The sequence below is a fragment of the Oncorhynchus masou genome, chromosome 13 (genome assembly GCF_036934945.1).
Source record: "Oncorhynchus masou masou isolate Uvic2021 chromosome 13, UVic_Omas_1.1, whole genome shotgun sequence".
NCBI lineage: Eukaryota > Metazoa > Chordata > Actinopteri > Salmoniformes > Salmonidae > Oncorhynchus > Oncorhynchus masou.
In genome coordinates this window covers 10,547,385-10,563,416 of record NC_088224.1, presented here as the reverse complement: position 1 = coordinate 10,563,416, position 16,032 = coordinate 10,547,385, and the positions used below count along the sequence as shown (strand labels likewise).

Here is a 16,032-nt window from a genome sequence, read left to right as displayed (position 1 = left end):
CATGATTACACACACACACATGATAACATACGCACTATACACATGATTACACACACACATGATAACATACGCACTATACACTTGATTACACACACACACACATGATAACATACGCACTATACACATGATTACACACACACACATGATAACATACGCACAATACACACATGTATACATGGATTTTGCGTTGTAGATACGTGGTAGTGGAGTATGGGCCTGAGGGCACACTCTTAGTGTGTTGTGAATTCTGTAATAAATGTATTGTAATGTTTTTAAAATTGTATAAACTGCCTTAATTTTGCCCGGACCCCAGGAAGAGTAGTTGCTGCCTTGGCAGCAGCTAATGGGGATCCATAATAAATACAAAATACTAAACCAGACCAGAGAGGGAAGGAACTTTGTGCTCATCTCAATGGGATTACAGTAAAACTTCTCATTACCCCAGTAGATTGGTCGTGCATCCCAAATGGCACCCTATTCCCTGCATAGTGCACTATTTTGGGGCTCTGGTCAACAGTAGCGCACTATATTGAGAATAGGGCGTCATTTGGGATGCAGAAGTGAATCATCAGCCTGTCATGGCCGGAGAGAGGGAGTCTGGCTCTGTCTGTTACTCCGTTTTGGTCTCGGGAATAGAGGATCCTGGGGTGAGGTTACAGAGACGCCTAGAGGACGACCACCCTCAATGCTGATGTCCTGGGCATAGTGGAGCAGGTGAGAGGATGTTGCTGTAGCTAAAATACCCAGCAAATCAGAGACAGACAGATAGAGGCAGAGAGAGAGAGACAGACAGAGAGATAGAGAGACAGACAGAAAGGGAGACAGAGCGGGAGAGAGATAGAGAGACAGGCAGAAAGGGAGACAGACGGACAGACAGAGAGCGGGAGTGAGAGAGACAGACAGAGAGATAGAGAGACAGACAGAAAGGGAGACAGACGGACAGAAAGAGAGCGGGAGTGAGAGAGACAGACAGAGAGATAGAGAGACAGGCAGAAAGGGAGACAGACGGACAGACAGAGAGCGGGAGTGAGAGAGACAGACAGAGAGATAGACAGGCAGAAAGGGAGACAGACGGACAGAAAGAGAGCGGGAGTGAGAGAGACAGACAGAGAGATAGAGAGACAGGCAGAAAGGGAGACAGACGGACAGACAGAGAGCGGGAGTGAGAGAGACAGACAGAGAGATAGAGAGACAGGCAGAAAGGGAGACAGACGGACAGAAAGAGACAGACAGACAGAGAAGAGTACATGAGAGTGAAAGGGGTGGGGGGGTATGCAACACCAAAGCAACCTTGTGGTGTTATGCTTTGTGGTGTTATGCTAGCTCCAGCCAAGGCCCTTTGAGGGGATGACTATAGGGTTGTCGGCTATGAAGCAGCTTCATAAGGCTCTGATGAATAGGGAACAGGCTCTGGACCCTCCATCACAGGCTGATGTCCTGCAGCCAGGAACACAAGGCGTCGTGTCCCAAACGGTATCTATTGGCCCTGGTCAAACGTAGTGCACCGTAAAGGGAACAGGGTGCCATTTGGAATTTAACCCATCTGTTTCCTGGCCAATGGAAAATGTAAAACCAAGCACTTGATTAGGCCTGTCAGAGCTGTTTCAGGATGTTTTACTTGAGGTTGTACCACTTTGTATCCCCCCCAGTTCCCACCACATGGAACACTCCATCATTAAGCCAATGTGCATCTCGATCTCTGGTCAAATAGACTAGGGAAGACAGGGATAGTTGTAACGCTCTCGATATCTGCCAATCAGGAACAAGCTCAAATTATGTCTCGTTGTGCACACGCTCAGTTTAGTCCTCAACCCTCATATGAAGAAACAAAACCCTGTGATCGACTCTGCAGGTTTGATTGACAAAAAAAAACAGATTTTGAGGTAAGAAAGTAATATTTTTGTGATGTCATCACCTTTGTAATTAGATTCACAAAACGTATTAATATTTCTGAACAAAATCTTCTCAATAAAGACTTTCAATATCTAGTTGCATGTCATGATTGAAACATTCTTTCAAATGGTTACATACCACCCCAAGCCCTGTTACAACTGAACCAGCAGGTGGGATAAGATTTCACCCCAAGCCCTGTTACAACTGACCCAGGAGGTGGGGTAATGTTTCACCCCAAGCCCTGTTACAACTGACCCATGAGGTGGTTTAAATTGTAACATTTGAGACAAAGTGACACGTTGACTGTTGGATGTAAAGAGATAACACCAATACCAAGTTATAGCAGACAGAATAGAAGTTCTTCCTATCACATTTTGAATGTAGAAGCTCAAACAATCTCTGAGAAATTGACAAAAAATATATAATCGTGTTACACGTGTTACCCTGGTCTCCCCTACAAGAGCACTATTTGTAGTCTAACATTTTAACATTTGTGGCACAAATCCAATGCAAGTCAATGGTACCTTCTGTGCATTTGGAAAGTATTCAGACCCCTTGACTTTTTCCACATTTTGTTACATTACAGCCTTATTCTAATATGTATTAAATATGTCTTTCCCCTCGTCAATCTACACACAATATCCAATAATGAGAAAGTGAAAACAGGTTTTTAGACATTTTTGAAAATGTATAAAAAAAAAAAAAAAAAAAAAAACTTTGCTATGAGACTCGAAATTGAGCTCAGGTGCATCCTGTTTCCATTGATCATCCTTAAGATGTTTCTACAAGCTTCTCTTCTGGAGGAAGCCTGGCACCATCCATATGGTGAAGCATGGTGGATGCAGCATCATGCTGTGGGGATGTTTTTCAGTGGCAGGGACTAGGAGACTAGTCAGGATCGAGGGAAAGATGAACAGAGCAAAGTACAGAGAGATCCTTGATGAAAACCTGCTCCAGAGCGCTCAGGACCTCAGACTGGGGCGAAGGTTCCCCTTCCAACAGGACAACGATCCTAAGCACACTGCTAAGACAACGCAGGAGTGGCTTCGGGACAAGTCTCTGAATGTCCTTGAGTGGCCCAGCCAGAGCCCGGTCTTGAACTCGATCGAACATCTCTGGAGAGACCTGAAAATAGATGTGCAGCGACGCTCCCCATCCAACCTGACAGAGGTTGAGAGGATCTGCAGAGAAAAATGGGAGAAACTCCCCAAATACAGGTGTACCAAGCTTGTAGTATCATACCCAAGAAGACTCAAGGCTGTAATCGCTGCCAAAGGTGCATCAACAAAGTACTGAGTAAAGGGTCTGAATACTTATGTAAATGTGATATTTCAGTTTACATTTTTTAGAAATTTGCTGAAATTTCTAAAAAATGTTTTTGCTTTGTCATTATGGTATATTGTATGTAGATTGATGAGGGGGGAAAACAATTTAATCCATTTTAGAATAAGGCTGGAAAATTTGGAAAATGTCAAGGGGTCTGAATATTTTCTGAATGCACTGTATATTAGCATATTAGCATGTCCAACTCATCCTAAAGTATCAAAAAATGTATTCAATGATGTTACTTATAGATGATGTGGATATGAAGCATGGAAATGCTAATTGCCTTGCATTGGATTTGTGCCACAAATGTTATAAAGTTAGCATTTCAAACAGTAGCAAGAGAGTGGGTTGAGTGGGTAAAAAAAAAACAAAGAGTGGGTTGTTGTCCTACCTGGACAACAGATGGTTTACAGATTAGGGTTCAGTGAGTGGGTTGTTGTCCTACCTGGACAACAGGTGGTTTACAGATTAGGGTTCAGAGAGTGGGTTGTTGTCCTACCTGGACAACAGATGGTTTACAGATTAGGGTTCAGAGAGTGGGTTGTTGTCCTACCTGGACAACAGATGGTTTACAGATTAGGGTTCAGTGAGTGGGTTGTTGTCCTACCTGGACAACAGATGGTTTACAGATTAGGGTTCAGAGAGTGGGTTGTTGTCCTACCTGGACAACAGATGGTTTACAGATTAGGGTTCAGTGAGTGGGTTGTTGTCCTACCTGGACAACAGATGGTTTACAGATTAGGGTTCAGAGAGTGGGTTGCTGTCCTACCTGGACAACAGATGGTTTACAGATTAGGGTTCAGTGCCTTTCTCAAAGACACATCGACAGATTTCGGCTTGGGTCTTCAAACCAGCAACTCATCATTTTGTAATTTAGGTGAACTATCCCTTCAATTGTCACACTCAAAATAACATGCAAAAACAGTTTGGTTCATTGCATATATGCTAACCTTTATGACAGTATACCTCCCGAGTGACGCAGAGGTCTAAGGTCTCAGTGTAAGAGGCGTCACTGTAGTCCCTGGTTCGAAGTCCCTGGTTCAAATCCAGACTGCATTACATCCGGCTGTGATTGGGAGTCCCATAGGGCGGTGCATGATTGGCCCGGGGTAGGCCGTCATTGTGAATAAGACTTTGTTCTTAAATGACTTGCCTAGTAAAATAAAGGTTCAATTTAAAAAAAAAAAGATGAATAAAACCAGGATAAAGTACATGGGGGGGTGTCATCAACAATGTTTTCCGTTAAAGCCGTTAAGAAACGAGCTGCAATATAGCCTATTCCTACTTCCAAGCTGTGTGCAAGAGTGACAGGGTCGCTACCTTTTCACACCATCAAATCAAATGTATTTGTCACATGCTACGTAAACAACATGTCCACCAGTGGTGGAAAAAGTATCGGCAATTGTAATATTTGAGTAAAAGTAAAGATACCTTTAAAAGAAAATGACTCAAGTCAAAGTGAAAGTCCCCCAGTAAAATACTACTTGAATAAAAGTCTAAAAGTAATTGGTTTTAAATAGACTTAAGTATCAAAAGTAAATGTAATTGCTATAATATACTTAAGTATCAAAGTAAAAGTAAATGTATAAATCAATTCACATTTCTTATATTAAGCAAACCAAACGGGACGATTTTCATGTTTTTATTTTTATATACAGATAGGCAGGGGCACACTCAAACATCCTTTACAAAGAAGGCATTTGTGTTTAGTGAGTCCACCAGACCAGAGGCAGTAGTGATGACCAGGGATGTTCTCTGTTTAGTGAGTCCACCAGACCAGAGGCAGTAGTGATGACCAGGGATGTTCTCTGTTTAGTGAGTCCACCAGACCAGAGGCAGTAGTGATGGCCAGGGATGTTCTCTTGATAAGTGTGTGAATTAGACCATTTTCCTGTCCTGCTAAGCATTCAAAATGTAACGTTTGGGTGTCAAGGAAAATGTATGGAGTAAAAAGTATGTAGTGTGTATGTAATGTAGTGTATTGAAACTAAAAGTTGTCAAAAAAATAAATAGTAAAGTACAGATACCCACCCAATAAACTACTTAAGTAGTACTTTAAAGTATGTTTAAATACTTTAAACCACTGGTGTAGACCAACAGTGAAACGCTTACTTAGGGGCCCTTACCATCAATGCAGAGAGAATAAAACATAAATAATATAAACATAATAACAGGAGGAATAAATACACAATGGGTAACGATAACTTGGTTGTCTCTATAGACACAGGGTACCATCTTTAGTTTGGCAGAGGGAAAATGCACTCTGCGCCATTCTGGCTAAAGCATCTAATCATAGGTAACATTTGGAGTGCCATAACCACCAATGTAGCCCGCAATTCCCGCGTAATAGTCTACCGTAGGATTCATTAGAATAAATTGCATCGAGTTGGCTCTTGTTGCAATGACATATATTCCCTTGATGTTGGATGTCTTCAAGATATACTTTAGTTCGAATTATTCGGTCAATCACAAATAAATATATATTCTATGTATATTGAATGATATATATATTAATTATAGTCAAGTCAAGCAGAACTTAACGTCTGTGGTTAACATTTAAAATAATTGTAGATGATCTCTCGAGGACTGGCGATGTCAACAAGCTCATCTATCGATACTTTATCTCCATCTAGTGTCCCAGCAGCGCATTTACCTCTTCAGTTCCCTATTCAGAACTTGGCTTGCGCCGTCGCCCGCCAACCGGTGTCTCCATCCCTCCCTCGGAATCGAGGAATTTCTAAGTTCTTATCTTGGTTTGCACGTTGCTTGTCGGTGAATATTAACAAACAGCATTGTCTACGAATAAGCCAAAGGACCAACTTGTTTACACGCGACTGAAGGGGAGAGGGGGGGAGGAGGTGAGTGCTTAGTATATAAAGTACAGAAGGCAGACGTGGATCCACTGACAGAACAGTGCAAGTGGTATGCTTTTGCGCTCTTTCGTAAAGAGGTAACTTGTATCCAAACGTACGCAGTTGCACTGTGTCGCTTTTTGGAACTTTGTCCTTGACCAAGGAATATTCAATTTTGTGAAAAGGTTATTCTTTCTGGACTGAAGAAATATCAAGATGGATTTAAGAATATTTTTCTCCGTGTTGTCAATTGTGTACTCTGGAATTGTACAAACAGGTAAGATCTTGCAAAGAGACTCATGTTTTGTTAGCCTAACTCTTGAATAGGCTATAGATGTGTGTTTCAGTATTTCTTTCAACATAAACGGTCAAATCAGTGCAAGTATAATAAGATAATAGTAGATAATGAACAAAATAATAATATAACAATGAATAATACTCCTAAATACTCGAATCCCCTGTGAAGTCATATAAGTAACATATTTGATTATTAATTGTTGTGATATTGTTATAATATTATATGTGTGAACATTATGAAGAAAAGGATTAGGTTGTCGAACTTATAAGCACTGCGTTTTAGGCATTTGACTGTGCAAACAGGTGGCTAGGTTACTGCAGCAAGACATTGACATTCCGAGTATCCCGTCATAACATTATACGCATGAGACAATTTCTGTCAAAGATTCAATATTGGTTATAATTAACATGCCATGATACTTTCTCCTTGACAGTTACATCTGCCCCTATGGGAAAAGAAACAGCGGTAGCCACCCCAGCCACCCCGGTGCCAGTGCGCCACATCAGGAACAAGCGATGCTCCTGCGCGACGTTCCTAGACAAGGAGTGCGTTTACTTCTGTCATCTGGACATCATATGGGTCAACACGCCAGAGTACGTCACTTTTCCAACCGATTCTATCGGTTCTATTCTATTAATTCCATGTAATGTAACTGGCTGGCTTGGTTACAGTTGGCTAATGATTTCGTTCATGTATTTAGGCGCGTGGTTTCCTACGGACTGGGCAACGCATCTAGAAAGAAGCGCGCAATCAAGGATCCCGAGGTCTCCAAACAGGACCCTCGATGTAAGTGCGTCAGCGAAGATGACGGCACGTGTATAAGATTCTGTCAGCTGGAAAATCACCTCAGGTATAACACGTTGCAAAATATTAACACACCACTTTATTTAGTTCTAACTTGTCAGAACCTATTTGCATAATGGCATTAGCCTGCTATTTGGGGGTAATTACGCTTGTTCCATTCCATTACTGCAACGTGGATGTTGTAACATTGTAGCCTGTACACATTACGATAAATACATCACATTTTGTGTTTGGTAGCATTATTTCAAATATACGTCTCTATTTATCTTGGTGATCTATTCAGTTCGATTCTCATTTGAGCTGCTGCCAACAACGCAAATCACCGTAACCTGTGTGAACACGTTTACACGTCGTCGTGTTATTTTTTCCCTTAAATGTTGCGAAACCATAAGGACTCATGGAACGTCTACTCAATGCTCATGTATTGTACACGTTCGCTCTTTCTTTCTTTAGATACGAGACAGCAGCAGTGATCAGTCCTGTGTCAGACACCGTGATCCGTCCCGTGCCAGACACCGTGATCCGTCCCGTGCCATACACCGTGATCCATCCCGTGCCAGACACCGTGATCCGTCCGGTGCCAGACACCGTGATCCGTCGCGTGCCAGACACCGTGATCCGTCCCACCCTTGCTGAGTATGCTGGGAGGCGGCAGTGCAAACTCAAGCTGGCAGCCAAAACGTCTAGGATTCAAAGGTAAGAGAAACCACTCTGCTTAGACTGAAAAGAAACAAAGAAACAAACATCTTCTTAGTATCTTTTCTTTATGTGGGAGATGTGATATGGAAGTTACACACCCAGACTCAGACTACCAAGACATGTATCAGCCCCTTGCAGAAGTATATATATATATAACCGCTCTCAGAGACTGCTCTGTTAGAAACATAACCCCTGTCAGACTGCTCTGTTAGAAACATAACCCCTGTCAGTCTGCACTGTTAGAAACATAACCCCCTGTCAATCCGCTCTGTTAGAAACATAACCCCTGTCAGTCTGCACTGTTAGAAACATAACCCCCTGTCAATCCGCTCTGTTAGAAACATAACCCCTGTCAGACTGCTCTGTTAGAAACATAACCCCTGACAGACTGCTCTGTTAGAAACATAACCCCTGTCAGACTGCTCTGTTAGAAACATAACCCCTGTCAGTCTGCTCTGTTAGAAACATAACCCCTGTCAGACTGCTCTGTTAGAAACATAACCCCTGTCAGACTGCTCTGTTAGAAACATAACCCCTGACAGACTGCTCTGTTAGAAACATAACCCCTGTCAGACTGCTCTGTTAGAAACATAACCCCTTTCAGTCTGCACTGTTAGAAACATAACCCCTGTCAGTCTGCTCTGTTAGAAACATAACCCTGTCAGACTGCACTGTTAGAAACATAACCCCTGTCAGTCTGCTCTGTTAGAAACATAACCCCTGTCAGTCTGCACTGTTATAAACATAACCCCTGTCAGTCTGCACTGTTAGAAACATAACCCCTGTCAGTCTGCACTGTTAGAAACATAACCCCTGTCAGTCTGCACTGTTAGAAACATAAACCCTGTCAGACTGCACTGTTAGAAACATAACCTCTGTCAGACTGCTCTGTTAGCTCTGTTAGAAACATAACCCCTGTCAATCTGCTCTGTTAGAAACATAACCCCTGTCAGACTGCTCTGTTAGAAACATAACCCCTGTCAGTCTGCACTGTTAGAAACATAACCCCTGTCAGTCTGCACTGTTAGAAACATAACCCCTGTCAGTCTGCTCTGTCACATCTCCTTTCACGTATCATCATGTTTAGATGAGAAACATAACCCCTGTCAGTCTGCACTGTTAGAAACATAACCCCTGTCAGTCTGCTCTGTTAGAAACATAACCCCTGTCAGTCTGCACTGTTATAAACATAACCCCTGTCAGTCTGCTCTGTTAGAAACATAACCCCTGTCAGTCTGCTCTGTTAGAAACATAACCCCTGTCAGTCTGCACTGTTAGAAACATAACCTCTGTCAGACTGCTCTGTTAGAAACATAACCCCTGTCAGTCTGCACTGTTATAAACATAACCCCTGTCAGTCTGCTCTGTTAGAAACATAACCCCTGTCAGTCTGCTCTGTTAGAAACATAACCTCTGTCAGTCTGCACTGTTAGAAACATAACCCCGTCAGTCTGCACTGTTAGAAACATAACCCCTGTCAATCTGCTCTGTTAGAAACATAACCCCTGTCAATCTGCTCTGTTAGAAACATAACCCCTGTCAGACTGCTCTGTTAGAAACATAACCCCTGTCAGTCTGCACTGTTAGAAACATAACCCCTGTCAGTCTGCACTGTTAGAAACATAACCCCTGTCAGTCTGCTCTGTCACATCTCCTTTCACGTATCATCATGTTTAGATGAGAAACATAACCCCTGTCAGTCTGCACTGTTAGAAACATAACCCCTGTCAGTCTGCTCTGTTAGAAACATAACCACTGTCAGTCTGCTCTGTTAGAATCATAACCCCTGTCAGTCTGCTCTGTTAGAAACATAACCCCTGTCAGTCTGCTCTGTTAGAAACATAACCCCTGTCAGTCTGCACTGTTAGAAACATAACCCCTGACAGACTGCTCTGTTAGAAACATAACCCCTGTCAGACTGCTCTGTTAGAAACATAACCCCTGTCAGTCTGCACTGTTAGAAACATAACCCCTGACAGACTGCTCTGTTAGAAACATAATCCCTGTCAGACTGCTCTGTTAGAAACATAACCCCTGTCAGTCTGCTCTGTTAGAAACATAACCCCTGTCAGTCTGCTCTGTTAGAAACATAACCCCTGTCAGTCTGCTCTGTTAGAAACATAACCCCTGTCAGTCTGCTCTGTTAGAAACATAACCCCTGTCAGTCTTCACTGTTAGAAACATAACCCCTGTCGTTCTGCACTGTTAGAAACATAACCCCTGTCAGTCTGCTCTGTTAGAAACATAACCCCTTTCAGTCTGCACTGTTAGAAACATAACCCCTGTCAGACTGCTCTGTTAGAAACATAACCCCTGTCAGACTGCTCTGTTAGAAACATAACCCCTGTCAGTCTGCTCTGTTAGAAACATAACCCCTGTCAGTCTGCTCTGTTAGAAACATAACCCCTGTCAGTCTGCTCTGTTAGAAACATAACCCCTGTCAGTCTGCTCTGTTAGAAACATAACCCCTGTCAGTCTGCTCTGTTAGAAACATAACCCCTGTCAGACTGCTCTGTTAGAAACATAACCGCTCTCAGAGACTGCTCTGTTAGAAACATAACCCCTGTCAGTCTGCACTGTTAGAAACATAACCCCTGTCAGACTGCTCTGTTAGAAACATAACCCCTGTCAGACTGCTCTGTTAGAAACATATCCCCTGTCAGACTGCTCTGTTAGAAACATAACCCCTGTCAGTCTGCTCTGTTAGAAACATAACCCCTGTCAGACTGCACTGTTAGAAACATAACCTCTGTCAGACTGCTCTGTTAGAAACATAACCCTGTCAGACTGCTCTGTTAGAAACATAACCCCTGTCAGTCTGCACTGTTAGAAACATAACCCCTGTCAGTCTGCTCTGTTAGAAACATAACCCCTGTCAGTCTTCACTGTTAGAAACATAACCCCTGTCAGTCTGCTCTGTTAGAAACATAACCCCTGTCAGTCTGCTCTGTTAGAAACATAACCCCTGTCAGTCTGCACTGTTAGAAACATAACCTCTGTCGGTCTGCACTGTTAGAAACATAACCCCTGTCAGTCTGCTCTGTTAGAAACATAACCCCTGTCAGTCTGCTCTGTTAGAAACATAACCCCTGTCAGACTGCTCTGTTAGAAACATAACCCCTGTCAGTCTGCTCTGTTAGAAACATAACCCCTGACAGACTGCTCTGTTAGAAACATAACCCCTGTCAGTCTGCACTGTTAGAAACATAACCCCTGTCAGACTGCTCTGTTGGAAACATAACCCCTGTCAGACTGCTCTGTTGGAAACATAACCCCTGTCAGTCTGCTCTGTTAGACACATTAATAACATGGAAACATATAAGGTAAATTGCTGAGCATGTTTGTTTGACTGCACCATGACAGGTTAGGCCAACCTTGTGGTTGTAGTTAGTTAGGATGATTGACGTCAATCACAATCAACATTACCTGAATTACACTGTCTTAATTAAAATTAGCCCCTGAGAGGATAAATAAAGTTGTTTGAGTCTGATCATTGGTGTTTAACAGGTTCTCTCCTATTTTTCTCCAGGGTGAAACACAGAGACCACAAAGCAGTTCGCCCCTCAGCTCTAAGGGCCACATTGAATGCTTGCCTGCTGCTGGAGAGGTGGATGGTGAAACAACGACACAAGCCAAGAGAAGAGAGATGAGGAGAGAGATGAGGAGAGAGATGAGGATACACAGGCGCACCTTGTGGGAGATGTCCACATACTCTGTCACACTCACAGAGGGTAGAGATCCATCCATCTCTTTCTATCCACCTGCCATTGGGGACTCATATGCTGTGGTCCCTGGAGATGCATTGGATTCTCCACAGGAAGCCTGCCACTGGACCCCCATGTTGGCTCAATGGTGTGCGTCATGAAAGGGGATGAATGACTGTGCTGGTGGGTGCCGCGTCCAGTCTCTCCACTGAACGCGTCCCTCTTCATCAGTGAGATGCAGACGGTCGGAGATACAAGCAGGAGAGATCAGAGGAACAGGTGTCGACGTTACTGACATCCTAAAGACAAGGATGGACACTTGATGGTCCTCCCATGTACTGTCTGTGGACACACCTTCTGGACTTCAACTGCAACCTTCAAACAGAACTTCAGATCATATCTGATGACTTGAATGACTGAAACTTGAATCTCTACATTCCTTTGACTGTCGCTGGGTTTGAGACACCGGGCTACTTTACACAACAGCGTCAGAAGCACTGTTGCTGCTCTAGCCTGTCCAAAGCTCTTGTGTCTGCTCTTTTCAAGAAAATGTTGGATTCAAAGAAGATCACAATCTCATAGACTTATTGAATTGACTCTATGGCCTGGCATAAGTAACTCAACAGATTGATTCCAGGTGTTGTCATAGTTTGACTGAGGTTTCCCACCTTTGACAGACCTAACCTTTCCAAATGATTCATTAGAACTTGGGAGTTTTCTGCTAATATTGATTTCTGTCTCTGTTTGTCTGAGATTTCTCTATACACATTGTATAATAATGAATCACAATATATTTAATACACATTGTATACTAATGAATCACTATACATTTAGTACACACTGTATAATAATGAATCACTATAAATGTAATACACATTGTATAATAATCACTATATATTTAATACACATTGTATAATAATTAATCACTATATATTTAATACAAATTGTATAATAATTAATTATTATATATTTATACACATTGTATAATAATTCATCACTATATATTTAATACAAATTGTATAATAATTAATTATTATATATTTATACACATTGTATAATAATTAATCACTATATATTTAATACAAATTGTATAATAATTAATTATTATATATTTATACACATTGTATAATAATTCATCACTATATATTTAATGCACATTGTTCTGTCCCTATGTCTTATTTATTGCATTCATTTATAGTCATATTGGCCCATGATATTATAATATGTTGTATGTAATTTCTGTGAAATAATTTTGTCGCCAAGATAGTTTTGGTAAAACTTAGGGAAATAAATTGTCACACTTATTTAAAATGCCTTTACCTATCTGTCTGTTACACACTCACAAACATTATATTTCAACTCACTTAAATTCAATTCATTCATATTGATAGATCTTTATTGTCTCCGAAGGGCAATTTGTTTGCACACAAAAACACAAAGTGTCCAAGTGGAATTATTTGCATCAAAAGTTTAATGATTTCAGCTCAAAAATGACAGTTGGAAGTGATGATGTCACAACGGAGAGCCTTAGAATGTTGACAAATCCTCATTTTAACGGATGGAGTGAAAGTGGAAAGGTGTGTGGAAAGTGGAAGTGGAAAGCGCGCTGGTCAAAAGTAGTGCACTATATAGGGAATAGGGTGCCATTTGGAATGCACCCTTGCGTCGAGTCACCAGTGAATAATGCGATCCATAAATAACAGGAATGAACAGAAGTCCTTTGAGCCCCAGGCTACGTCCCAAAAGGCACCCTACTCCCTAAATAGTGCACTACTTTTGACCAGCGCCCTTTCCACTATAAAGGGAATACTGTGCCATTTGGGACACATATCAGACTTTTGTAGACCTGAGATAATGAGAAAGTGCGGTGTTGACTAAAAAGTGATTGTGTGGAAGAATACCAAATTGTGATATGAATAATAAGGTTAACCTCAACCTTCCATCATTGTGTCAAACAAATGCAAACTCTGTCATTTGTCAAACAACTGCAAGGGAGAATCTTTTGTGTGAAAAGTGGGACAAAAAGTTACATGTTGCTTAGTTTACTCCATCATTTCTGGTAGTCAGACCTGCTTTCCTCTCTCCATTTCTGGTAGTCAGACCTGCTTTCCTCTCTCCATTTCTGGTAGTCAGACCTGCTTTCCTCTCTCCATTTCTGGTAGTCAGACCTGCTTTCCTCTCTCCATTTCTGGTAGTCAGACCTGCTTTCCTCTCTCCATTTCTGGTATTCAGACCTGCTTTCCTCTCTCCATTTCTGGTAGTCAGACCTGCTTTCCTCTCTCCATTTCTGGTATTCAGACCTGCTTTCCTCTCTCCATTTCTGGTATTCAGACCTGCTTTCCTCTCTCCATTTCTGGTATTCAGACCTGCTTTCCTCTCTCCATTTCTGGTATTCAGACCTGCTTTCCTCTCTCCATTTCTGGTATTCAGACCTGCTTTCCTCTCTCCATTTCTGGTATTCAGACCTGCTTTCCTCTCTCCATTTCTGGTATTCAGACCTGCTTTCCTTCTCCATTTCTGGTATTCAGACCTGCTTTCCTCTCTCCATTTCTGGTATTCAGACCTGCTTTCCTCTCTCCATTTCTGGTAGTCAGACCTGCTTTCCTCTCTCCATTTCTGGTATTCAGACCTGCTTTCCTCTCTCCATTTCTGGTAGTCAGACCTGCTTTCCTCTCTCCATTTCTGGTATTCAGACCTGCTTTCCTCTCTCCATTTCTGGTAGTCAGACCTGCTTTCCTCTCTCCATTTCTGGTAGTCAGACCTGCTTTCCTCTCTCCATTTCTGGTAGTCAGACCTGCTTTCCTCTCTCCATTTCTGGTAGTCAGACCTGCTTTCCTCTCTCCATTTCTGGTATTCAGACCTGCTTTCCTCTCTCCATTTCTGGTATTCAGACCTGCTTTCCTCTCTCCATTTCTGGTATTCAGACCTGAAGGGTCCTCTCTCCATTTCTGGTAGTCAGACCTGCTTTCCTCTCTCCATTTCTGGTAGTCAGACCTGCTTTCCTCTCTCCATTTCTGGTATTCAGACCTGCTTTCCTCTCTCCATTTCTGGTAGTCAGACCTGCTTTCCTCTCTCCATTTCTGGTAGTCAGACCTGCTTTCCTCTCTCCATTTCTGGTAGTCAGACCTGCTTTCCTCTCTCCATTTCTGGTATTCAGACCTGCTTTCCTCTCTCCATTTCTGGTATTCAGACCTGCTTTCCTCTCTCCATTTCTGGTAGTCAGACCTGCTTTCCTCTCTCCATTTCTGGTATTCAGACCTGCTTTCCTCTCTCCATTTCGATCAAGATATAGGAATACTCAAACTTTGCTTTCTCTGATACGACAAGTGACTCAACTCAGCAAAATTCACACATCAACCAGCCTGAGTCAATCTGAAGCGATTCTCTAACAGCAGCCCTCGCCTTAGTGACCCAACCTTCCCTGCGCTCTCTGAGGGTCTGTTGAGACATACAGTGCATTCGGAAAGTATTCAGACCCCTTCACTTTCCCCACAGTTTGTTCTAAAATGGATGACATGGTTTTTCCCCTCATCACAGTACCCCAATACCCCATAAACAGGTTCAGAGACATTGTTTGATAAGGTATAAAAAGACAAAAAAAACACCTTATTTACATCAGTATTCAGACCCTTTGCTATGGGACTCAAAATTAAGCTCAGGTGCATCCTGTTTGATCACTCTTGATTGGAGACCACTTGTGATAAAGTCAATTGATTGCAAGTCAGTAGTTCAACTGAATGCATTCAACTGAAATGTGTCTTCTGCTTCTAACCCAACCACTGCCTTAATCCACATCCACAGCACCAGGGAGCAGTGGGTTAACTGCCTTGTTCAGGGGTAGAACGACACATTTTATATCTTGTCAGCTCAGGGATTTGATCCAACAACCTTTTGGTTACTGGCACAACGCTCTTACCACAAGGCTACCTGCCTGTCTATATTAGGCCCCACAGTTGATAGAGCATGTCAGAGCAAAAAATGATTGTCTGGAGTTGTCTATAGAGCTCCAAGACAGGCACAGATCTGGGGAAGGGTACCAAACAAATTCTGCAGCATAGAAGGTCCCCAAGAGCACACTGGCCTCCAACATTTTTAAATGGAAAGAGCCTGGCCAAACCGAGCAATTGGGTAGAAGGGCCTTAGACAGGGAGGTGACCAAAGACCCATGGTCACTCTGACAGAGCTCCATAGTTACTCTGTGGAGATGGGAGAACCTTCCATAAGAACAACTATCTCTGAAGCACTCCACCAATCAGCCCTTTATGGTAAAGTGGCCAGACAGAAGCCACTCCTCAGTAAAGGACAAATGACAGTCTGCTTGGAGTTTGCCAAAAGTTACCTAAAGACTCAGACCATGAGAAACAAGTTTATGCTATGCTTTTATCTTGGCCAGGTCGCAGTTGCAAATGATAACTTGTTCTCAACTAGCCTACCTGGTTAAATAAAGGTGAAATAA

At 42.4% G+C, this 16,032-nt stretch overlaps 1 protein-coding gene across 1 annotated transcript; it reads left to right on the top strand.

The window, feature by feature from the left end:
• Positions 1–6,006: 6,006 nt before the first annotated feature.
• LOC135551345 (endothelin-1-like) lies at positions 6,007–12,580 on the top strand. The gene is made up of 5 exons (XM_064982566.1): positions 6,007–6,348; positions 6,803–6,962; positions 7,070–7,219; positions 7,627–7,869; positions 11,402–12,580. Exons 1-5 carry the CDS (start codon positions 6,288–6,290, stop codon positions 11,520–11,522), a joined length of 735 nt encoding a protein of 244 aa, XP_064838638.1. The 5' UTR covers positions 6,007–6,287; the 3' UTR covers positions 11,523–12,580.
• The last annotated feature ends 3,452 nt before the right edge of the window (positions 12,581–16,032 follow it).

Excerpts from the sequence above, each read along its gene's own strand:
- LOC135551345 (XM_064982566.1), top strand. The coding sequence starts at position 6,288 with ATGGATTTAAGAATATTTTTCTCCGTGTTGTCAATTGTGTACTCTGGA. Across the intron at positions 7,220-7,626 it reads CAGCTGGAAAATCACCTCAG|ATACGAGACAGCAGCAGTGA; the intron begins GTATAACACGTT and ends TTCTTTCTTTAG. Across the intron at positions 7,870-11,401 it reads AAAACGTCTAGGATTCAAAG|GGTGAAACACAGAGACCACA; the intron begins GTAAGAGAAACC and ends ATTTTTCTCCAG.